We start from the raw sequence: 23,169 nt of genomic DNA on the forward strand, positions 1-23,169 counted from the left end.
TTCTTTTGCTGCACAGCTAAAGGACTCAGAGGCTGTTTTTTTTTTTTTTTTTTTTTTTATGTGTTTTTTTTTTTTTTTTAATTATTTTTAAAAAGGAAAAAAATTTTTTTTAAAAAAAAAAAAAAAAAAAAAAAAAAAAAAAAAAAAAAAAAAAACAGCCTCTGAGTCCTTTAGCTGTGCAGCAAAAGAACAAGAGCAACACTTGAATGATCCCGACCTGAAGCCAGGGGAAGTACAGACAGATGTGTTAGTTGCTGCAATTGAGGTCACGCTCTTTTCTCATGGGTGGCTCTCTGTAGTCTTTAACATTTCTTTGTGTGTGTGTTTGTGTTGGATAAATGCATATACTCTTTCCAAAACATCTCCAGGGATCAGTTGGGAGTCTAATGTCGGCGCAGCGCGCCCGCACACACAACCACGCGCCCCGGACAGCGCTGGCTTCGGTGACCCTCGGAGGGATAGAGGAATGTTGAGTGTCAGTGAGTTGCCTTTGCAACGGCCTTGAGAAAGGGACCCTGGGAAGATCGTTTTGGACTCCAAACATCCTGTGTGTCACCCGTGTGTGGGTGTGTACGCTCAAACTCTAGATGTTTGTGACTGTGTGGGTGAGAGGTTGCATAGCTGCATCTGTGGACGTGTCTCTATTTGTCATCAAGTGTTTATACTTGCTGCATAAACCTGAGAGAAGCAGTTCCTGCAAACAGACAGAGAGACTTTAGCTTTATTTTTGCAAAATAGTCTGGAAAATTGCTCCTTTTCTAAGTGTTAAGAATAAGCCGAAGTGAAGATTGCAATGCCGCAGTTGGAGGATCCTGGACAGATTAAAGTAAAAATAAATGCTTTACCTGTAGCTATTAGCGCATAATGTTTCTGCCGTTATTTACTGGCTTATTGACCAGTCTTGTTTGTATATCAGTCCATGATATTTGGGCTCTCAAGTCTCCAACACTGTTCTTTAGTGGCTCTGACGCAGAAACGTTTGGAGCTCTGTGTTTAGTCTGTAGTGGATTCAAAAAAATAATGAAAGGTTAAATTATGGCAAATGAACGCTCTGAATAATAATGCACAACCTGGCCAAAAATATCTGAAAGATTTCAAAATGTAAAATTAAACAGTGAAATTATGAAAAAAAAAGGGTAACACTTTATTTGAAGGGGGGTGAATAAGACTGTCATGACACTTTCATTAACATGACATAACACATGAAAAGTTGACATTATTCAAAATGTCTTATGACAACTTGACATTAACCAAGAAATCATTACTGATATAAATTTGTTATAAAATAATTACTGATTGCACTTTAAAAATTAGGTAACTTTATGTTATTAAAGGTAAAGTTTAAACAGTAATGATTTATTGGTTAATGTCAAGTTGACATAACAAAGACATTTTGAATAATGTCAACTTTGTATTAAAAGCGTCATAATTTACCGAATGACGTCTTATGACAACAGTCATAAATATTCATGAAGGCTAATTCATGCTCATGACAGGTGTTATGTCATGTTTATGACAATGTCATGACAGTCTTATTCCCCCCCCCTTCAAATAAAGTGTTACCAAAAAATTATACAATTTGGAGATAAGAAAAAGCATCAATCAGTTGGCTGGAGATCCGGATACAGTTTTTAGCTCTGATCAATAATCAGTGGGTGAGCTGTTGAAAAATCCTATTTTTTTCTTCATTCATTAAATGCATAGAAATTAAAAGCCTTTAGACAGATCCAAGGTTTCCCTCAGTGTATTACAAGCCTGCCGGGCCACCAGGCTTTACTTGTGCCCCGACCAGGCTGAGCATCGTTAATTTATTTTAGTTTTTTAATGATTGCCTTTTTTTAAAGACGTATTAATCTTGCCGTCTTCCAAGAACGTATAACTATCAAGTGATATTTTCAAATTTCCTGTCAACTTTAAACATGTTTTACCTCAAAAACATGGTGGATGACTGGATGCCTGACCTAGCGCCCTGAGCACCGGGCTTAGCAAGTTTCCCTTCAGATCAAACTACTTTAATAACTTTTTTATTCATTTAAATCATTTAAAGGTTTAGCACTGATGATCTGGTGCATAAATGGTGACAATCTTGTAATTCCTGCTGATCTTTCAAAGAACCTTCTGCATTTTATTCTCTTTTTGCTTAATAAAATCTCATGTCAGATATTTAGAAGAATTTGGTGTCGGTTGTGAAAAAAAACGATTGATTTATTACACTATACACTCAGCCAACAATAGTTGGTGCCTATTTAGTCTATAAACTTCATAAAATCTAACAGAAAATATAAACCCATGCTAAAGATGCAGAAAATAAGTTTTTAATTTCTTGGAAAATGCTTAACGACTGAATGAAGCAGACACAGAAGAGGGCAGATTTTTACTCCGTATTACCTGGCAGGTTGTCTAGTTTGAAGGTTTGAGGAGCCAGGATGCAGGCTGCGTTGTCACCGTTTCTTATCTGCGTTTCGCATGTATGATATTTGTCTATGTCCGTGTTTGAAGTTGAAACATCGTAGTGAAAGTTGAGTCAATGTGAAAAGATGCAGGAGTGGAAACTGAAAAGTCAGAGCGGGTTCATATAATTGCTTTAACAGTCACACCATCAGGATGTTTCTCTGAGCTGACATTGATGGCCATCACAGTTTTCCTTCCTTTTACAAACTCCGTTTATCAGATTATCTGGGGTTTTTTCTTCCTCTAATGTCACAAAAATGTAAAAAAAAAACAAAAAACTACTTAGACAAGTGTAGGTACGTAACATCTTGTGACTCGTGTTTATTTTATCATCAAAGACTTGATAAAAAAAATCTAAATTTCAATCAGGATTTGTATTCAAACGACGAATGGAAAAGATCTCAGGCTTTGAGGTCTGTTTGAAAACGGCCCAGCGAGCAAGAAGAGCTGCTCTCTAAGAGATAAATGAAAAGCTTTCCTGCATGTTTATAGACTCAGGATGCTTGATTAAATCTAGATCTGTATGTTTCACTTTGCTTCATCCTATTGGTGATATTCTCAGGGAGATTAGAAAGAAAATGGCGCAGTGGTAGTACATAGTGTAGAGCACAAATATCTGTCAGTTTTCTGGGAGTGTTTGGTTTTCCATTTTGCATAGAGGTGTACAGTATTAAAATAAAAATATCCATAACAATATTAACATTAGCCACTTGGACGCAGTAATATATTTAATTTGAGACTATTGGCATAATCTGACAGAGAACAGTGATGAAGTAGACTCAACAAAGTCTGGATCGCTGAGTCTCTACATCCAAAAAAGTTTATTATAATGAGGTAATATGTCTGACATTGCAGTTTTTTTGACATTTTGTGCATAATGAGGTTTGGTAGCGTTGCTGGAAAAACATTCAGAACTGCAAAGGACTGCTTGAATCCCATGTTTGACTGTATAATTAATTTCCGTTGCATGCTTGCCAATAATTTATGCCTCTTTGCATTCATACCTTCCTATTCTGTCGGTCTTTTCTAACTTTTTGAGGTCATCCTGCAACAGTTTGTGATTTTTCATCAGTTTTTTTTCCCCTTTAGGTCTCATTGAGCAATACAAACACGAGTCTGACAAGCATTTACCAGGAATTGATGTCGGTTAAGAGTTTAAGAAACAACTTTATATATCTCGTTTGAAGGCTGGACGCATTTCTAACAGTCTTACTCGGTTTTTCCACCAAAGTCGTCGCTTTTGCAAATAATCTTTTTGAAATAATCTCAAATATGTCTCCGACAAGCAAAGAGGAAAGAAACTGCAGCAGCCTTTTTAGGATGTGTGTGTCTGAGTCTTTGTGTGCATTGCCTCAGGGGACCACTAAAGAGAGCAGTTTGCAGTAATAGGAACTATGCTGTGAGTTTGTACTTCAGCTCCCCTGATGAAGCTGATTCACAGAAATCAGGCCGGTTGTTGCTCAACCACTCAGACATCTGCTGAATGTTTTTCTTTTTTTTTTTTCTTCTCTCTTTTCTGTTCTATCCCTCCACAGCCTCGAACGGTTCCTCAAAGACGCTCTTACTAGTCAGGGTCTCATTCACATTCTTACAATAAACTCGCCTCAATGAGTCACTGGACTCAGACCGATGCTCAGTCTGAATGAGAGCAGCGCGTCTTATTAGAGGTCACATATCTGGTGCAATTGTAACGGTAAAGATTTTGGTTGCATTTGTTGATTGTGCTGCAGCTGTGAATTACCTGCTCTTTTCTCAATGAGTTGAAGATTGTGCAACTCTGGAAACTTTTATTAGAGCGTCAGATTCAGAATGAATGTTCTGCTTCTGATTTATTCTGTCGGATGCAAGGTTTTGCGGTTGGTCCTGTTCCTGTGTTTCAGACCGGCAACCAGAATTAGAGAACATTATTTTTGGAATGGCGCCCTCTGCAGATCGAATACTGCACAAGTTAGAAGATAAACAACATAACAAGGGATCCAAGATACCGATTGAGTTAATCTAGAGTTGGTTAATTGATTGACTCGTCCTCTTGCTTCAAGAGGACGCATCACATAAATTGCTAAATTTGTTATAATATGCAGGGTTTCTCCCAGTATGCCATAAGCCTGGCGGGCCACCAGTATTAAATGCTGACTGAATAATCAGGAAATTGTGGTTTTCTCACATTATTAAACTTAGACATATTTATAAAATATAGCAAAACGGGGGATCTCTTAGAACCTGAAGAAAAGATTAAAAGAATAAAATATGTGAAACACTTAAATCTCCCATGAAGAGAGACGTTAATAAAAAAATAAAGTCTGGAGGGAATGTTAAAACTTCATACCTCAAAATCAAGTGTCCTTTTTGATATCATAGTTTTGGTTACAATTTTTCTACTTTATCTCTTCCGCTTTTCTGTCGTCACATCCTCGCCTTCGTAGCACGTCTGTAATTTTGAGAACAAAAAGTTGACGCTGCTCCATTTTGATTAAAGTGAAGTTTGTCAAGTGTTTATATTTCAAAGCGGAACCGGATAAAGTGAATCTTTCATTGCATACCAGACTCTGGTTGGACCGTTTTGCTTCCCTGTTCTGGTTTGGCTCCGCCATCTTTATTTCTGTACCAACTCCTCTGCTTACAGATGATCAGTGCGCCCTCTGCTGGATGGTGGCCAGACTACAACTATAAGACAAAATCTGGGAGGATGTTATTAATTAATCCATTGGAACTAATTTTAGCAAAAACCAACAAGGCTAATTTTTTGTTATGCATGGTCTGTTTTTTCTGAAACCGACTGCTTTCCCTCTTTCACTGTATAGTTGATTTTATCTTTTCTTGTTCAATCTCACTTTTTAACATCTGCAGAAACAAGAACCAAGATTTTCCCTGAAAATCTGAGCTAAAATTGAGCCTTAGCAAATTTTGACTCAGAAATCACAAAATGAGTCACACACACACCCTCGTGTTTGCGTCACTTTGTCTCTTATTGATAATATTAGTCCCTGTGGTTGAATCACAGAGCTTTGAAAGTTACAAGCAAGGACATAAATCATTCTTTTGATGTGTGTGTGTGTGTGTGTGTGTGTGTGTGTGTGTGTGTGTGTGTGTGAGAGAGAGCCCTCCTCTGTGTGTTTTTATGTGTGCAGAATTAGCAGACATTCCTCAGGCTCCCACACTGTCACATAGACTCAAACTCATCCGGTGCATAAATCCCTGGAATCTGTCCTCCCTGCCCTTTCCGCTGCTCTTCATCCCTCCCTCTCTCCTGTCCAACACGTCTCATCTTTTTCCTTCTGCTTCTGCTCATCCCCTCATCTCTATCTTCTTGGTTTTGTCTGGTCCACTTGCACTGTATGCTTTAATGAATCAGAGGTCAAATGCATTCATCTCACAAGATGCCACATTTTTAGCCACTTGATGGTGTATTACAAACAACATGCTGGTTGGTAGCAAGTGCATATATACGATGGATGTGAAATCCAATGAAATCTGCTTTATTTTTTCCCAAATTCCACTTTTTAACCACATTTATTTAATTCTCCCTGTGTGTAGCCATGGTGTGCAAGGTTTCCCCCATAAAACTTGCTAAGCCTGATGCTTAGGCCACCATATTTGTGAGTTAAAAAATGTTTAAAGTTGACAGGAAATTTTAAAATATCACTTGATATGTGCTATAGGAAAACTGGAAGATTAATACTTAAACACCAACTACAAAGTCTTAAAAAAAAAGCTATAATTAAAAAAATAAACATTGCTAAGCCTGGTAGGGGTACAAATAAAGCCTGGTGGCCCGCCAGGCTCATAATACACTGTGGGAAACCCTGGTGTGAATCAGTAGCCAAAAGTCCACATTTACTGTTCAGGTTTCATAAATGTAACTCAAATGTAAGATTATATGTAATGAAAATGCTTTAGAGTTTAAGTCAAAACCTAAAACCTGCTGACTGAGCATATTTCTACAATTTTATTTCCTAACTCAGTCATCTCCACTCACCTTTTGATGCGTCATGTTACGGCAGCCCTCCGTTTGCATTGCAAAAGCGGTTTTGTTTAGAAGAACTTGAATGGCCTTAGGAATGAACGAGAGACCGCCCAACAACAGTGTGTGACCTCAGAAATAGGCTTCTGCAACAGTCTCAGAAATGCACTCCCTCACCTTGTGAAAAGCCCCACTAGAAGAGCTGAAGCTGTTGCAGCTGCAAAGGACTGGTCGATGTCAGCTTAAACTCTGGGGATTGGACGCCAGACATGTCCAAATGTGTGTGAAAGTGGACAAGAAAATACTTTTTGCAACATTGACAATCTTCAGTTTTGATTAAATAGCCCAAACAAAAATAACATCTGAGCCACGTGTGAATTTCAGTCATATTAAATACAGAATGTGGGAATAGAAATGCTGAAAAAGAAACGTGGATTTATCTCCTGATGTTTAGTAATTGATCTGTAGATTAATTCAGTTTTATCCTTCCTGAACTGAACTTAGTACTGGTTCTTTTGGAGGGTGAAAGTATCTTACAAATGATGCTTCACTGTGTTTTAGCTTTACTTTCTGAGGAAAGTTCCTGACAACATTTTGATGATACCATGAAACACATTGCTTTGAAACTGTCACCCACAGACCAGCTGTTTTTCCTTCCACATTCTTATCTCAGGCGTCATCGACCGTAATCAGTTCCTGATAAAACTGTTTTTATCTACAGCTGTTTCATTTCTCTGGTAGCTAACCATGCAGTAAGTCAGAAAAGGTGTTTGAAATTATTCTGAGGAACTTCTCAAGAGTAACAGTGAAGCTGCTGCTTGAAGCTAGTGAGCAGACACGGTACAAATTGTCTGTGGAACTAAATTAATATAAAGTTCAGTGAAATTAATGCAGAATCTAACCAAACTTGAACTTTATGCCCTTTTTCACTTTCTTCATGAACTAAAATGTAACTTTATTCACACGTTGTTTTGTGGGTGGAAAAAAGAGAAAGATAAATAAAAGAAGGATTTTCTCAAAAACATCCTCAGGTCATAGAGCCATTTTACTGCATTTATCATTAGACGCATCATGAATCTGTCAGTAAAACAAGCATAAAATCCTAATTTGTAGCATTTCATCGTAGCTTTAAACTGCCTGTCATGGTCGATTGTTAAGTTTTTAAATCAGGAGCAGAGATGGCGTCGCACGCACACACACAAAGAGAGAGAGCGCGCAGCGGATGTTACACAGCTCCGCAGTAGAAAATTACTCTATAGCTGTTTTTAGCTTAATGTAGCGTTATTAGCATGGATAGCATCCGTCCAGCCATCCGTCCCTTCATGTGTTTTTCAGTCATTCTTGTCTTAATCATTTCTTTCCTCTCGGGTCATTTTCTCTTGACACGTGTCAGAATATCCCAGCATCCCTGAAGCAGACGCCACGACCGGGACTCAAGTCTCATCACTTTATTCAAACAAACAGTTCGGTGCTGGCAGGCCCGACCCCGGCGCTGGTACTGCTTCACACAACCAGCTGCTTTGTTTTTGACCGAGAGACGACTCACAGTCACACATTTGTTCAAGTAAACACGTCAGACAGAAACGGCCTCTGTTTTACAGCTTCAGCGTCGAACATCTGGTTCTTATTAATTATGTGTTGGGGCACTCTTTCACCTCTAGCAGCCGTCAACTTTAACCTAATGTCGATTAGTCTGTGGTCTACCTGATACAGTAAAGATGTTTATTTTATTTTTTTTTTGCAGCAACAATCTGATCTGGATCAATTTTTGTTTTTCCAAAACCGCTTATTTTTTCAAAAATATTCAAAGACATGTTTCTGATGCCTCTGACGTTATTCTCTTCACTCATCGTCTCATCTCCTTCGTTTGGTCTCTGAATGTTGACGTGCAACGCCCGGTGAGATAAATGGCCAGAGAACAATGACGACGTTTTGCTGTTTTTCAGGCCTCCAGCCCCAAACTGACAACTCACTGCTCAGATATCCAAGAAGTCCGTCGCTGCACCCGACTGGAGATGCCCGACAACTTAAACACGTTCGTTTTAAAGGTACGAAGCTCGCCGCACAAAGCACCCACTGTAGGCTCAATTTCATTTTAACATTTATTACACATTTATTTATATAAATAAAGTTGGTTTCACTCCAGGACGGTTCCTTGTAGCCATGAGTGATAAGGAAACTTGTGTTCGTTTTGGTCTTGAGATCTTCAGGATTAGTGTTTGTTCAAATGAGCTGAAATCAGAAAAAAAACAAAACTTCACTTAGGTCCAAAATGGATCTGCTGTCTGTCATACAGGAACCCGAAGAGTTTCTACCTTTTTGTCATTATTATCCATCCATCAATTCAACATCCTTCCAGAAGTCGCATCACTTCCATTTTATTTTTGTGCAGGTTAATCGAGGGAGTCTGATATTTGAGACGGACAACGACCAGCAGGTCAGCTCCTGGACCACAGAGCTAAAGGAATGCATCAGCAACAGGTGAGAAACACCTGAACGCACCACAACTACGACCCAAACGTCTCTCCCCCAAAGCCTGTAATATTTTCTGAAATATTCCCCACTAATTTAATTGTAAGTTAATTATTAAAACGACTAGTATATTATAAGTTTCCAGCATTAAACTCTTTGTATTTTGCATCTGCGGGAATATTTCAATATCACTGCATCATTAATAGGTTCATCCAAATAGAGCAGCAAGGTTCAGGTGTTTATTTCTGGTCATTTTTTTAAGAGAAATAAACAAATTTACTGAAATAAACCTCAAATTTATTGATAGTTTCTAAAACAAAAATGTATTTTTATGCTCCGCTAAATCATGGGGAAGGCTAAACCACAAAAGGCCTTTGCTGATAAAACTTCACAGAATGCCGAATGCAAGGATATCAGTGGAACGTTAAGTGGAGGGAAAAAATGTCATAGGAGTAGGTGAAAAGGCAACGGGGATAACAGCAATCTGTTGTGATTTGAGGAGTTTGTAAGTGATTGAGAAGACGTCGCTATCGGCCGAAGTCGATTTTTAACATATTTGTCTGATGGGTGACGTTAACAGGCAAAGTTTATTTACATCTTGTTGCCGTTTGTGTTTCTGGTCATGTGACAGGGCGAGTAATGCAGCAAAGGATTGTGGGATGTTTTATTCAAGGTGTTGAGACAAAATCCAGGTTAAGGTCTGATATGAAGAAGAGCTGGGCGATAAATCAATTTGATCAATTAATCAAATTTTTGCTTTTGAATAAATGTGGATTTTTTTCACCAGTGCATCTTTGGGTTTCCATAGTTTGGAAAGATGTTTATTTATTTGGACTTTGAATTCTGATCAACTCTATTATGCAAAATTAGGACCAGACTAAATTGTGTTAATAAAGTCCTAATATTACCAGAATAAGGTCATAATATTATAAGAATAAAATAGTAATTTTCTGATAACTTCAACAGAAAAATAAAAAAATTAAAATGAGGAATGCCGAGAATCTTGTAAAGTTATACTTGGGTATAAGTTTTATAAATAATATTTAATATTTTAAGGCATCAGTATCAAATTATTATCAACATCAGGACTTTGAAACTTTCGTACAACCAAAGAAAGTTTTACACAAACTGATTAAAATAACTTTATTCTTGTATTCTTTACACTTTTTTTTAGTAAAACTATGTCTTGAAGCTATTTTTTGTCATTTGTGATTTCTCCTTTTTGAAAAAGAGAGTGAGAAAAATAATTTATTTACAGTGAATCAAGTAAGAAAATTTTTATTTTAATCCATCAGAATATTTTCTTGAAGCTCTCACCTGTAAAACTTTAACCAGATTTTAAAAGAATTGAAGCTCCTGTGCAATAAATAGATTACTTGTAGGCAGTTAAACTGAAGTAGTTAAGTGACATGAAACGGTTTTTAAAAGAGGGATTCATCATCATCATCATCATCTTCATCTTTACACGCCTGCTTGCACCTTTTCCCTCCTGAGACTCTGAGCAGAAATAACTTGTTTTTCTTCTTCTGGCTGAGTTGGATGTTTACTCATGCTGAGGTATGTGTTTGCAAAATGAAAGGGCTCCTTAAGGTGTGCATGAGGACAAGCGAGTGTGTGTGTGTGAGTGTGTGTGTCCGTTAGTCTGCGGATTGGTTTGATTGGTGGCTCTGCAAACTGGAGCAGGTTTGAACTCGGCTATGTTTGCAATATTTCTGCGCAAAAGTATTTAGTTTAAACCTTTCAACAGTGTCTGCTATGAAAAGTGGATTGTTGGAAACGCTGCTGGTTCTGGATCTGACTGAGGGTCGGAAAAGTGAGGATCCAAAAGCACAAAGAAAACCAACCATTCCAGTTTCCTGATCTCTTCCTAACAATGAACTGAAAACATTTTTATTCCAATGTTTTCAGCATCTGACTTCAGCAAAATCCTTAGGATCATTAAAAACTATCAGCTGTTTATTTTAAACCAAAGCTCTTTGCATTTTAATATTTTACCCAACATAACAAAGCCTACAACCTGCAGCCTCACACAGTGTAGATGTCTGAGTGCGACTCAAACTGACAGAAAACATTTAAGAACAAATCGGAGCTACCGGAGAGACGCCACCATGAGCAGAACTATTCAAAATCAACTTTAATTCATGTTTTTGTTGTTATAAATAGCAGCAAGGAGTTTACCTGGTATTTTTAGGCAGTTTGTGTTACATTTAACAACTTCCTTATTTATTGAACAAAGCTTGGCAAAATGCAGAAGTTGTGGGTGAATCTAAAACAAAGTTTATCGCATAATTCAGGCATAAAACCAGCTCCAGTAACATTAACGTGAAGTCTTTGTGACTTTGTCAGCGTCTCACGTTTTATGGACAAATTCAGTGTTTATTTCTGTCTAAATTTGCTTCCTAAATAAGGCGAATGTTAATTTATTCACAACGTCGTAGTTTGTTTTAAGGCTCTTAGTGGGAGGTTTATGCTAGAGGTCTTTGGTTGATGGTTATCTCTCTGGTCATCAGATGTTTGGAAAAAAAAAAAAAAGCATTTTAAATGTGTCGCCCTCCCTGGTCAGTGACATGAACACATGGAAAGCTGATTTTCTGCTCCATTTGGACTTCTTCTATTTGCAAATGTTGCACAAGCCCATTACAGTTTCTCATGGAGGAAAATCCTACAAAAGTAGAGCAGTTTTTTCTGTTTTTGTTTCACATCTGTCTAGGTTTCTCCTCCTGCTTCTGTTTAACCTCAAATTGAAGCTGAAGAAGAAACTGAGTGACAGGAAACAACACAACCTACCGTTGTTCTGCCGCAGGCTCATTACTGCTTTTACTTGTTGTGTTTTACTTTATATTCTTATTTTGTCAAGCTCAGGATGTTCTTCTGAGTTTAGATTCAGTTAAAGTGGGCATTAACGCCCCCTGCTGACGGAGTCTGGGTATTACTAAATTTGTCATTGGAAATCCACAAACCAGGTCGAACCTGGTGTAAAAATATCCATTTAAAAACGTCTGCATCTTTAATTTATCATTGTTTATATTCTTAATTTTAAGATTTTGTAATCAAAAGCATATTTATAATTGTTTATTGTGTTTATATTTTAAGACTCTGGCAAAGAAGCCTTTCAATTATTTATGATTTGTATTTATTTAATTTTTTTTTTTCAAACTTTTTATTTTCTTAATTTGAGAGTTGGTAAGGGAAAGAAGATTTTTTAAATGTTTATTTTTTCATAATTTAAATTATTTTTAATATTAAAGCTGTAAGGGAAAGAAGTTATTTTATTTTGCCTAATATATAAAATCTTAGATTGTTAGAAACTAGAATTTAAGGCTTACAGATTGTTCATTTGTTGATGAGATTAAAAGGAATATGAAAATCAGCCATGGCTGCATTTCTCTTCCGTTCAGCTACGTAAAGTCTTGCATATTGAGTCAATGAATCCTCAGCATTACAGATTCACTGAAGAGGTTTATAACATCTAAGAATTTCCTAATACAGCAAGCAAAAAACATTTATTTGCACATTAAACTTCTGTGATGCCACCGATGCAACCAAATGATTTGGAGGTGGACGAACAGGAGAAACTTTAAGGACCGTGAGAGAGAACGTTAAGACGTTTCTCTTTTAAATCCTCGAAGCTTCGCAGCCTGACTGGACCGTCCTCACTGAGACGGAGGACAAAGATTGTCCCGAAGACAGAAGGACAAAAACACAAATGCACTCGGCGAGGCAGAAGGAGACTTTCGCCTTCCTGTTATTCAGAGCAGCACAAAGTCAAGTCAGCATTTACGCAGGATTTTCTCCTACTTCCCTATTTAACATTCCCACTCTCGTCTGTGCAGTTACACACACACAACGCAGTGTGTGTTTGCGTGTGTGAGCAGTGAAACAGAAGAACAGTGGGTTTCAGTTCAGATCTCAACTGGACCAACTTCCTGTCTGCGCTCGGTGTCTTTGTGTTTCTTCAGCCGCCTGCTGTTTCCTCCACATTCACCAAGCTCCACACGCACACAGACACACACAGACACACACGCAATCACACACATACACATGCAGTACTGTGCAGAAGTTTTAAGCCACTTACAATTTCTTTCCATTTTGCCTCCAAGAGTCCAGGTTTTGTTGTGATCTTTTAAAGCGGTCTTGATTCATAGTTTTAAAGGTTTTTCTCTGAACGTTTTTTACGTATTGTACCTGAACAGAATAGCCTAAACCAGCAGAGGTGTGCACAACGTGACCCCAGACCCAATTGTGGCATTGTGTGGCCTCGACTGCAGATTAAAAATAATACAAATTTGACCCATCAGCAAATGGAGCAGATGCAGATGATCGCTTTTTGTACATCTTCTTAAATTGATCTAGCCGGCCGCCATGCTTTTGAGAATTTGAAAATATCATTTGATAGTTCTGCATTTTTGGAAGACTTGAAGATTAATACGTAAACACCCGCTATAAAGTCTTTAAAAAAGGCGATAATTAAAAATAAATAAATAAATTACCAGTGCTAAGCCTGGTGGGGGCACAAGTAAAGCCTGGTGGCCCGCCAGGCTTACAATACACTGCAGCTGCTTCACTTCCACAGTTGCTAAAAACTTTTCAAAGTAACACTTAGTTGAAACTAGATGTGAGAAGTGGTTCTGAATGGTGGTGTCGCCCCCTTCAGGTCAGGCAGTGTGGATCTGGAGTGCCCCCTGTCCTCAGCTGACAGCTCTGCTCCAGCCAATCAGAGAAGGAGCTCAGACTCAGGACGTCAGAGTAAGTAGCAGGACGATGCTCCTCTGATAATCTGGGTGTTTTCCTTCATTTTCTGAGGTTTAAAAAAATAAAACTTGATCATGAACTTGGTTAATTTGTTTTGTCTCTCCAGGCCCCGTCACCTTCGCCCTCCCTGAGCAGGTCATCCAGAAGGCCGATGACTTCCTGGTTTCTTTCCCCTGGTTTCACGGGCCCATCTCTCGGGTCAAGGCGGCCCACCTGGTCCAGAGCTCCGGACCCGAGGGCCACGGCGTGTTTCTGGTCCGGCAGAGCGAGACGCGGAGGGGAGACTTCGTCCTCACGTTTAACTACCAGGGAAAAGCAAAGGTGAACACGGCTGAACGTCTGCAGCTGGAGGCACAACGAGCTGCTGCTTCTTCTTCTTCATGTCTTAAATAAGAGTTTGGTTGTTTTTCCGTTTTTCCTCTTGCAGCACCTGCGCCTCTCTCTGAACGAATGGGGTCAGTGCAGGGTGCAGCACCTGCGCTTCCCCTCCGTCATGGACATGCTCAGCCACTTCCGCCTCTACCCCATCCCGCTGGAGTGCGGAGCAGCCGGAGCCGTCACGCTGTCCAGCTTCGTCCTGGCCGGCTCCACGCCCCCCTCACAGGGTGAGCCTCTAGGCATTTTATTGTCTAAAATTCAATAACGTAGCCTTCCTTTAGTGGCAGAATGGCGATAAAAAGTGTTTTCACCTTGTTTACGTAGCTCTGTGTTTGCTCCGTCATGATGGAGTAAAAAATTATAACCTCATCAACACAAACTGTTCCTGACAAACATTCCCATTTGTAATGATAGTAAAAAAATAACAATCCTGATCATACGGACAGTTTGGGGTTTTATAAACATGAATTTGAATTTACCATGAACGAATCAAAATTCTTCCATCACAATAAACGATGAGCGGTGCGATGTGTTGACTCCTCGGCTCGTTTCCTGTCTCTGCTCCTCAGGCCAGCTCTCCGGCGCGCTCCTCGTCCCCTTCTCCCTCCATCGGTGGAGTTCCGAGCCCAGCTTGGCCCGCTGCAGCCTGGCCCGCAGCTCCAGCCAGCCCCCCGCCTTCTCCCCGACCCCCACCAGCACCACCTCCACCTCCAGCCCCGGCTCCTTCTCCCAGTTCGGCCGCGTCGTCCCGACCGCCGAGCCCGCGCCGTCGGCGCCCGCCCACCTGCGCCGGAGCGAGTCGGTGGGGAGGCGGCCCCTGCTCCGCAGCCCCAACCCTCACGCTCCCATCATCCCTCAGCGGGACTCAGACTACGAACTGGAGCCCGACCGCGGTCGCAAGCGGGCGATAGACAACCAGTACATGTTGCTCTGACCCTCCGCTCGGCCGGCTGTGAAGACGCGGTCGCGACGATCGCTCGGATGAAGTGTGTCGCCTTCATCGGGACGAAAACGAGGCCGACGAACACGAGGGAACGAACCCGAACAAGACGGACGAATGCAAAATACGCAAAAAACAAAACAAAAACAAGTTTGCCTCACCCTCAAAACCTCCAGTGTCCACAGTGAATGTATTTTTGGACTTTTTAATAAGAGTGTTGACGACGATGATTAATCTTGTTTTCGATCGACGAAAGAGAGAAAGTTTATTAACACCTGTTGTGATTTTCTTGTTAGTGCACTTGATGTTATTTCTGAAATGATGGGAAATCACTGTGCGCTCCTTTTGGGAAAACTTAGGGCATGAACTTTCCTCACGAAATTCCCAAAGCGGAGGAAAACCTCCACCTTTCGACACAAACGAAGCTGCGCTCTTTTTCCTCGTGGGATCAAATTCTGCTCTTCCTCTTTGTGCATTATGAGCATCTAAGTGCGCATCACTTTCAGTGCACTTTGTACACTTTGTGTATTTTTTTCTATACACACAATCTTTTGTAGAAAAACTAAAAAAAAAACTAAAAAGGAGAAAAGAGGTAGTTCTAGAAACTAGATCGCTGTTAAAAAAAAAAAAGAGAAAGAAACGGGATTCAGGATTTTCACGTCAGCTGGAGCGGAGTTTGTGATCCGAGTCTGGATGTGAGATGAGCAAAGCGAACCGTAAAGAAATTATGTCAACAAAATGATGATGAAAATGCCACAAAATCAAACAAACTGGAGTGACAGTGAAAGTTTTACACAGCCAAAAAACTTGAGGTTTAGAAAACGTTAAAATCTGGATTTCCAATAGTTTTCCTGACATCCTGCTGCAGAAACCTGAGAATTTATCATTTCTGATGGAAAGCTGTTTGATTCTTCTAGAAATCACTTAATCCGTTTAATCTCATCTGTCCAATAAATATCTCTTGCGCATTAGTGGTGAGACGTTTCACTGTTTTCCAGAGTTGGATAAAAGAAACTAAGAGCCTTTATTCCTGGACTAGATTCTCGTCTGATTTAATATCTGTAATTTGCTGATTCCTTCAGCCAGCTGGCACAGATTTTAGCCGATTCTGATTGGTCGTTTCTTGAGGATAAGGATAAAATCAGATAAAAAGACATAAGAACAGCATCTAGGATATTTTTCTCTCTACACCTCTATATAGACTCCTCATTATTTATACCAGCAACTTGTAAATTAACATGTTAAAACAGATATATGATTACAGAATTGGCATTTTAAACTAGATTTAACATTAGAAATGGCTTTGCATTGCCATCCACCCCAATCCTAATCTCTTCAGATTGGAGCGGGGGATGTGTTGCTTTCTTAAAAATACTTTAGCCTACTTTGTGTCGTCTGCCAGGCTCTACTGGTTTGGAAAGCTGGAAAATAAAATCGTAATTTTAAAACTACATCTTTTAACTTTTTTTTTTTTTTTTATGGAAGAAGTATACGACTTTACTACTTTTTCCATAAAGAAGTTGATTTTACCTGGACTATTTCCGTCTGGTATGAAAAATTAGTTTGAAGCACTGTATAAATTATGACATGTTTATTAAATTGATACTAATTTCTATGTAATCATTAAATTAGAGTCGGCATGGAGGGCGTAGAGAGCAGCAGGATCCAGATTCCTGCTCCGGAAACGTGAAGCAGCGTCACTTTAAGGTCGTCGTGGAGACGGATGGAGGACAGTTTTCTCCTCCCTTAAAGACGAGATAACTGTCTTTAAGGGACAGTTAAAGACATCTCAATGATCCGCGAATAAGCTGCCTCCAGTTTGTTTTTGTGGCGTACGTTGAGGGAACACTCCGCAGCGCTTCCAGACAGAAGCAATGATTGGACTGAATCAGAGTCTACATGATTTGTCCTCTTTCTAACAGAGACGTTTGGTTTTCGGCGACGCAGCTCGGCTGCTACAACCACATTTCCCCTCCCCAGTTTTAGGCACCTTTCTCCATTCTGGTAGCAGCGTTATGTGTCTTGGCTTTACTTTTTTTTTTACACTTATAGCATTAATTCTTTGTATTTTCTCTCACTTCACCACAGCAGCTGAAACCAAAAGGGCTGCAAAGAGTCATGTTTTTTTTTGTTTGTTTGTTTTGTTTACACTAGATGTATTTTCTAATCGATTATTATATATTTTTAAAAGGAAGGTTTTGTAAACACAGTTTCGAAGGGTGTTTAAATGTGGCGTGAGATGTTGCAGAACCACTAACGTTAATAGTCAAAGGTGCCTTTATAAAAGGTTTAAAACCATAATTTTGACCACATTAAGCAACTCAGGTGTGCATTTTAGTGAATGAAGCCTTTAACCAAAACCCAGAGTTCTCCATCATTCTCCATCCCAAACTTTAGAGAAGTCAAAGATGATCTGTAACTTTCACATCCGCTCGCAGCGGGATGAGTTTGGGAAGTCTTCTAACTTTGCTTTAACACTAACTTCAGCAGATTATTTTACATTTGCTCGCAGTAAACTTGCGCCTAAAGTTTGGTGTGTCTCTTTCTCCGCAGCTTCCCGTTTCGTTTTTCCCTCTTGGTTTTGATAGTTTTTGTAGTAATAGACCAGCTTTTTTTATTTTATTTTATTTTTTTCTACCAAAGTTAACATTTGTTGGTTTACTTAATGGTTGTTGCGTCCTGTGTTATTGTGATCTAGACTGACATCTTTTAAGGGGAACAAAAACAAGGATGTTTTTGGCAAACGTACGGTTGGTCTTCCTGCCTTTATGTGACTGAACAGATTCCTTCGTCACCTCTGTTTCATTTCTGCTAAAGCAGAGCAACGGTAAAAGCAAAAAATAAAAAGAAGAAGAAAACTATTCTGAGCACCAGTCTCGTATCCTCTCTCGCTCTTCTTAGTTAATGTCTTTTTTTATTATTATTATTATTATTCCTGGGAGAGTGACTGTGCCTTTGCCAGAAAGCTGCTGTTGCTTTTTCCCCTCCTCCAGAGCTCAGGGTGTGATCGTGCCGTGCAATAAATGAAAGATGCTTCACACCGTGCTGAATGGAAGAATTAGGTGCTTATATATCCGCTTATAGACCAAAAACAGTCAAATTCAAACAGAAAACCTGCTGCATAACAACCACAGCTGCCAGATTTTAGTTTACTTTTATATACTTCTATACCAGCTTAAAGTGTTGTCAAGGCGTCATTCGCCCTGATCGCCTCCCCTCCCCGTCGTATTGCTGATTTCATCCAGTTGATGAATGTAATGTGTTCTGAATACTGTTCATCCTGTCTGTTAACTTCGCACTGTAAACATTTCACATCAACGCATCAATGTCCACAGCAGCTTCTCACACCTTCTTCTATTGGGTCGGCATCCCTTTCAGTTATGAGCATTTAAATTATATTAAATATATAAATATATATATATATATCTCAACTGTATATTTGACTTTTTTTTAAATAAACCTAACCAAAAAAATAACCTGAGTGTTGTGTTTGCTTGTTTTTATTGTTTTTTTCCCCCATGCTTGGCATTGTATTAAACTGAATATTTATCTCTTTTAAATATAAAAATAAAATATTTTTACACAATATCCTCACATTTTTATAAGTATTAAATCTTTCAGGGGACAACATCGAAGTTATGACACTGTGATATAATTTAGTGAGTGTACAGTTAATTTGGACATTTACGTTTGTGGTTAGCTGTGTAGAAATTAATGGTTGTGTGGTTTCTTATTTTGAATTTACAGTTTTACAGGTTGTCAGTGGCGGAGCTAGACTTTTAAATTTGTGGGCCAGGGGGGCACAAATGAGTGTGTATATATATATATATATATAAACATATATGCATTACACACATGTATCTGTGCATTCAGTCAACTTAGAGAAGGCCGGAACTGACGGTAAAATGATGATTTATTAAAACCATCTTTCTCATCAACCCCTGTAAGAGCTGAACAACAGAGATAAAAATCACAATCTTTTTTTTTTTTGTTTACCGTCAGTGAAGCATAGCTCTTTACATTGATACAATTCTTTTCACGAATCATTAATTAAGCAGTCACAAAATAAAAAACTTAAATAAACTTCAATCGCCGTTACCTTGTTCCCTTATTGACAGAAGCTTAAATTTAAGTCGCCTTTTATGCGTTTTTCTTGCTATTAACCTTTTTCTTTCTTTGCACTTAAGCTTCTCAGTAGCTCTGTTGTTGTGTTGCTATAGATACGTCATGCAGAATGTTACCAAAATAAAAGCGTGGAACTTTCAGTTGGCCTTTACGTGCTGTGTGGACGTCCACATCAGATCTCTTTGCTCGGTTTGTGGGAGTTGAGGTGGAGCGCTATCTCCTGTTTGAAGAAGAGCGCCCCCAGCTGGCCGTGAGAGGCCTCGCTCATGGCTTTGGTTTGCATGCACATCTTGTATTTGTCTGGAGGAAGCTCATCTGCACAGCTCTTCTCGTGCCACAGGTGGAAGAGGCCTCTGGACGGAGCTCGAACCACCATCAGCTTGCTGTGGAGGTACTTCCTGTACAGGTGGACGTCTTCCAGCCCCCAGCCTCTGATGCTGCGGTCAAAGCCACCTGTCAGCGAGATTAGAACAATTTGATACATTGTTAAATTAAATATAAACCTTGATATCCTCAGACTACAGCTACTGGTCTCTTCCAGAGCAGAAAAATGATGTAAAAAAACATAAATAAAAAGGCGTCAATATGTAGTTTCTATCTGACCTTACAATCCAATATTTGTAGAGTTTGAATGAAAAGATAGCAAAATAATATATAGCAAATATACAGCAAAAATTATATAAATTTTGTCTAGAAAGCAAAGGTTTATATGGTTTTGACTCATCAGATGCAGTAGATTTTTTTAATTTAAACAATTTTAACTTAAACAAAAATGGCATTTGTTGTTTTGATTGTGATGCTAAAGTTTTTGTGTAACCATAATAATAATTTTTAGGATATTAAAGTTAACAGGTTATTCAAAGGCTTTGTCCTTTTTGCATTTTGTTGTAGTTCAGTTCAATTTAGTTTATTTATATATTGCCAATTCACAACAAATGTCTCAAGTTACAAAGAAACAATTTATTTCAATTCAATCATACATCATATTGATCCTGGTTAACAAACTACAGTAAGATCAGCTAATTATTCAAATTAGTTTAAAGGGTATTTTCTTACTATAAGAAGCTGAAGACAGAAAATCTAAAAACAACATTCATTGACATTCATTGGGTTGTTGTTTTTCTAATCTTTGATAAAATTATGAAAATGTTTCCTTTATTCTAATCTATTCTCAGTTCTTGGCAGCTGAAGACGGCCAAGAATATAAACTAATCTCCTCACTCCTTTAACTTCATGAAAAACAAACCCTGAAATTAAAAGTAGATTTCTACCGTAGATTTTCAGTTGTTTTTAGCAATTTAATTACCTCCCTTACAATTAATTTAGGCAGAAAATTTATGAAAAACATATTACTATCAGCAATTATTAAAGGGAGCTACAGGGTATCTAAATATTTCCGTAATCCATGAACATCTGGGTGGACATTACCAACGTTGATAAAATCTGATCGGTACTGGCACGTCATGCCAAATCCAAAGTCCCGCCAGAATCCATTTTCATTTTTTATCACCTGAAACAGAAGAAAAAGATTTAAATCAGCCTCTTCATATCTAATTTCTCTCCATCAGAATGAAAACTTTGCTCCTTTACCCACCAGCTGTTGTTTTATGGAGGGCATGTGCGTGTGATTGCTGTAGATGATGGATGGGTTGTACTGGCTGAAGAGCACAGGGTAGTACACTTTCTTACCTAAATGAACGAACAACGCAATGAAGCATTATGGGTAGCGACTGACGAGAAACTAACAACGTGTTCGGAAGAGAGCGTGTGCATGGCAGAACATCTTCCGGTTGGTTCTCACCAGCTTCTGCGTTCAAGCGGCAGGAAGTCAAGAAGTCTGGGGTGAAGTGGATGTCGACGTCACAGAAGAAGAGCAGGACGTTCTGCCGCTGTCTCCAGGCCCTGGCGCCGACGTCGAGGCCTCGGCCGCGAGAAAACTCCTCATTCATCTGGATCAAGGTGAAACTCCTGAACCGAGTCTCCCTGAGACACAGGACAAGACTTCTGCCATCGCTTCTTAATTACTCAGCTGCAAGGTTCTCATTTCCTTGTGCGTACTCATCCATTTTTATTAGTTTATGAATGCCGACATGAAATGTGCAGTCCAGCATAGTCAAGGTCAGTTAGCTTCATAATGAGTTTCTATTTTTTTATTAATATAAGAAAGAATGCCACATGAGCTTTTAAAAATATGCGTTGTGTGATGCTTGTCACACGCAGTGCAATGTCAGATTAGATAGGTTAAGATTCATAAAGCAATACATAAGCTTAGTGCATTACGTTAAATTTAAACTGAACATCAAAACAGATCAGGACTGAAACAATTAATCGGAATAATTATTGATGAATTAATTATTGAAATAACTAATTTAGTAATTGATCGTTAACTGGAGTATTCAGACTCAAAAAAGTGCCGTTTTCTAAAAGAGCAACACACTCAGAGCTGTAATTAAGCCAAAACTGTACAAAAAATGTAACCATTTTGCATTTAAGATTTGTTTTACCCAGAACTCCAGCATAGTTTTAGCTCCACTGGGTTGAAATTTCGTTTAAAAAAAAAAGATATTAAGCACTTTTTGCTGTATAATTTTTTTTATTGGTTAATCCATAAAATAGCCAGATCAGCCCTTCACAAGCAGAAAGGGATGAACTTTTCACATGTTGATGTTTGAAGCATTGTTTAAGCTGCAGATGCATCATTTGCTGCAAATGATCAAGCCCTCAAATAAAAAAAATGCAAATTTGATGTACTGGGGCATTAAAAAATCTGAAGAATGTGCAAATTTTTTTATCCGATAAATCGACTAATTATCAAGCCCTAGTTCCAGCCCTAGTTCTTAGCATTACCTGGTGATCTGATCCAGCACAGCCTTCACCTGGTTGATCTGATCTCGACCAAAGTAGACCACAGTGAGGTGAACCCGGCCGTCCTGCTGGATGCAAACATCCCTGAACCAAAAACAAAACAAGAACAGATTTATACGGCATGGTTTTAAACCATCTACACATGTTTTCCTTAACTAACTTGTTCATTCGTAGAAATTAGCTTTCACCCAGATTCCCAACAGAGTTTTGTTCGTCCACCTCCAGATGTTACCTGAAGTTGCTCATGAACTGCTTGAAGGCGTCCACTCTCCCGGACAGCGGCACGATTATGTTGATGATGATGCCGTGTGTGTTCACACCGTCACTCTTCACCTTCATCAAAGGCCCAAAAGGCCTGAAGAGGACGAGCTGAGCGAAGTTCTGTGGGCCGTCGCCTTTGAACATCAGCTCATAGACGGTCCCTCTGGTCCGCTCTGTGCGACTCAAACCTGATACAAAAAACAAAATGTTCTTAACACCGATGCCTTTTCCACCCTCACAGGGCAGCACAGAAACACACAGGGACAACAACAATGCAAACACACACTCACTCCTGAGGGAAACTTTACAGACTGATTCATGTAACAGTCGGGTTTTTGGACTGTGGAAAGAACTACGGCCTGAAACGATTAATCGGATTAATCTGATTCAAGGGATGCAGAATCGTCAGCTAATTTTATAATCAATCTTCACTGAAGTATACAGACCAATAATTAAGCCAAATTACAAAAAAGTATATACATTTTGCATTTAAGATGATAAATAAATATTATTTTTCTCTAAATATGTTCTATCCAGAACTCCCAAGTGACAAAGTTTTTAATTAGCTGTTTAGAATGTTTCAGAAAAATAAATTTAGGGAAACTATTTGAGCTAAATGTTTTTGAATGCTAAAGCAATAAACCCAAAATAAGCTCCACTATTAGCACATTAGATGTATACCCACCACTGCTACCTAGAGATGCTTTCTGACTATAGTTATGTAAAGATTTAAAGATTTTAATTCTCTGTGAATTAAAGGAAATCCAAAATCTATGAAGTGAGTTTATGTCAGATTTGGTTTCCATGCAAAAGAAAATTTTTATCTTCAATATGATAATCTTTCTTCTTTTAGCTAAAAACTGCATGTTGGTTACATATAGATTAACAGCTTTTTGTGTTGCAGATTTTTCTGTTGCCTTGTGTTTTAATCCAGTGACTTGAATTCATAGTTTTTCACCCTGTA

General features: G+C 38.8%; 2 protein-coding genes across 3 annotated transcripts in view; one reads left to right on the forward strand and one right to left on the reverse strand.

Moving 5' to 3' along the window:
• The window catches only part of sh2b3 (SH2B adaptor protein 3), a 62,999-nt gene extending 45,184 nt beyond the window's left edge, over positions 1 to 17,815 (forward strand). The window contains exons 3-8 of the mRNA XM_015028279.1: positions 8,359 to 8,460; positions 8,805 to 8,893; positions 13,539 to 13,630; positions 13,743 to 13,957; positions 14,064 to 14,241; positions 14,584 to 17,815. Of these exons, the coding sequence (XP_014883765.1) occupies positions 8,359 to 8,460; positions 8,805 to 8,893; positions 13,539 to 13,630; positions 13,743 to 13,957; positions 14,064 to 14,241; positions 14,584 to 14,948 (1,041 nt within the window). The 3' untranslated portion in view covers positions 14,949 to 17,815. The remainder of the gene's footprint in view (positions 1 to 8,358; positions 8,461 to 8,804; positions 8,894 to 13,538; positions 13,631 to 13,742; positions 13,958 to 14,063; positions 14,242 to 14,583) is intronic.
• Positions 17,816 to 18,852: 1,037 nt separating this feature from the next.
• The window catches only part of LOC106944945 (chondroitin sulfate N-acetylgalactosaminyltransferase 1-like), an 8,704-nt gene continuing 4,387 nt past the window's right edge, over positions 18,853 to 23,169 (reverse strand). Inside the window, exons 4-9 of one of the 2 annotated variants that reach the window (XM_015028290.1) lie at positions 22,177 to 22,393; positions 21,927 to 22,028; positions 20,881 to 21,062; positions 20,674 to 20,768; positions 20,508 to 20,589; positions 18,853 to 19,532 (exon numbers count right to left, since the gene is read on the reverse strand). In XM_015028290.1, the coding sequence (XP_014883776.1) occupies positions 19,252 to 19,532; positions 20,508 to 20,589; positions 20,674 to 20,768; positions 20,881 to 21,062; positions 21,927 to 22,028; positions 22,177 to 22,393 (959 nt within the window). In that variant the 3' untranslated portion in view covers positions 18,853 to 19,251. The remainder of the gene's footprint in view (positions 19,533 to 20,507; positions 20,590 to 20,673; positions 20,769 to 20,880; positions 21,063 to 21,926; positions 22,029 to 22,176; positions 22,394 to 23,169) is intronic. The other variant, XM_015028291.1, reaches the window with a different exon arrangement.

The sequence above is a fragment of the Poecilia latipinna genome, unplaced genomic scaffold (assembly GCF_001443285.1).
Source record: "Poecilia latipinna isolate Pla-1442-1.1 unplaced genomic scaffold, P_latipinna-1.0 Scaffold119, whole genome shotgun sequence".
Lineage (NCBI taxonomy): Eukaryota > Metazoa > Chordata > Actinopteri > Cyprinodontiformes > Poeciliidae > Poecilia > Poecilia latipinna.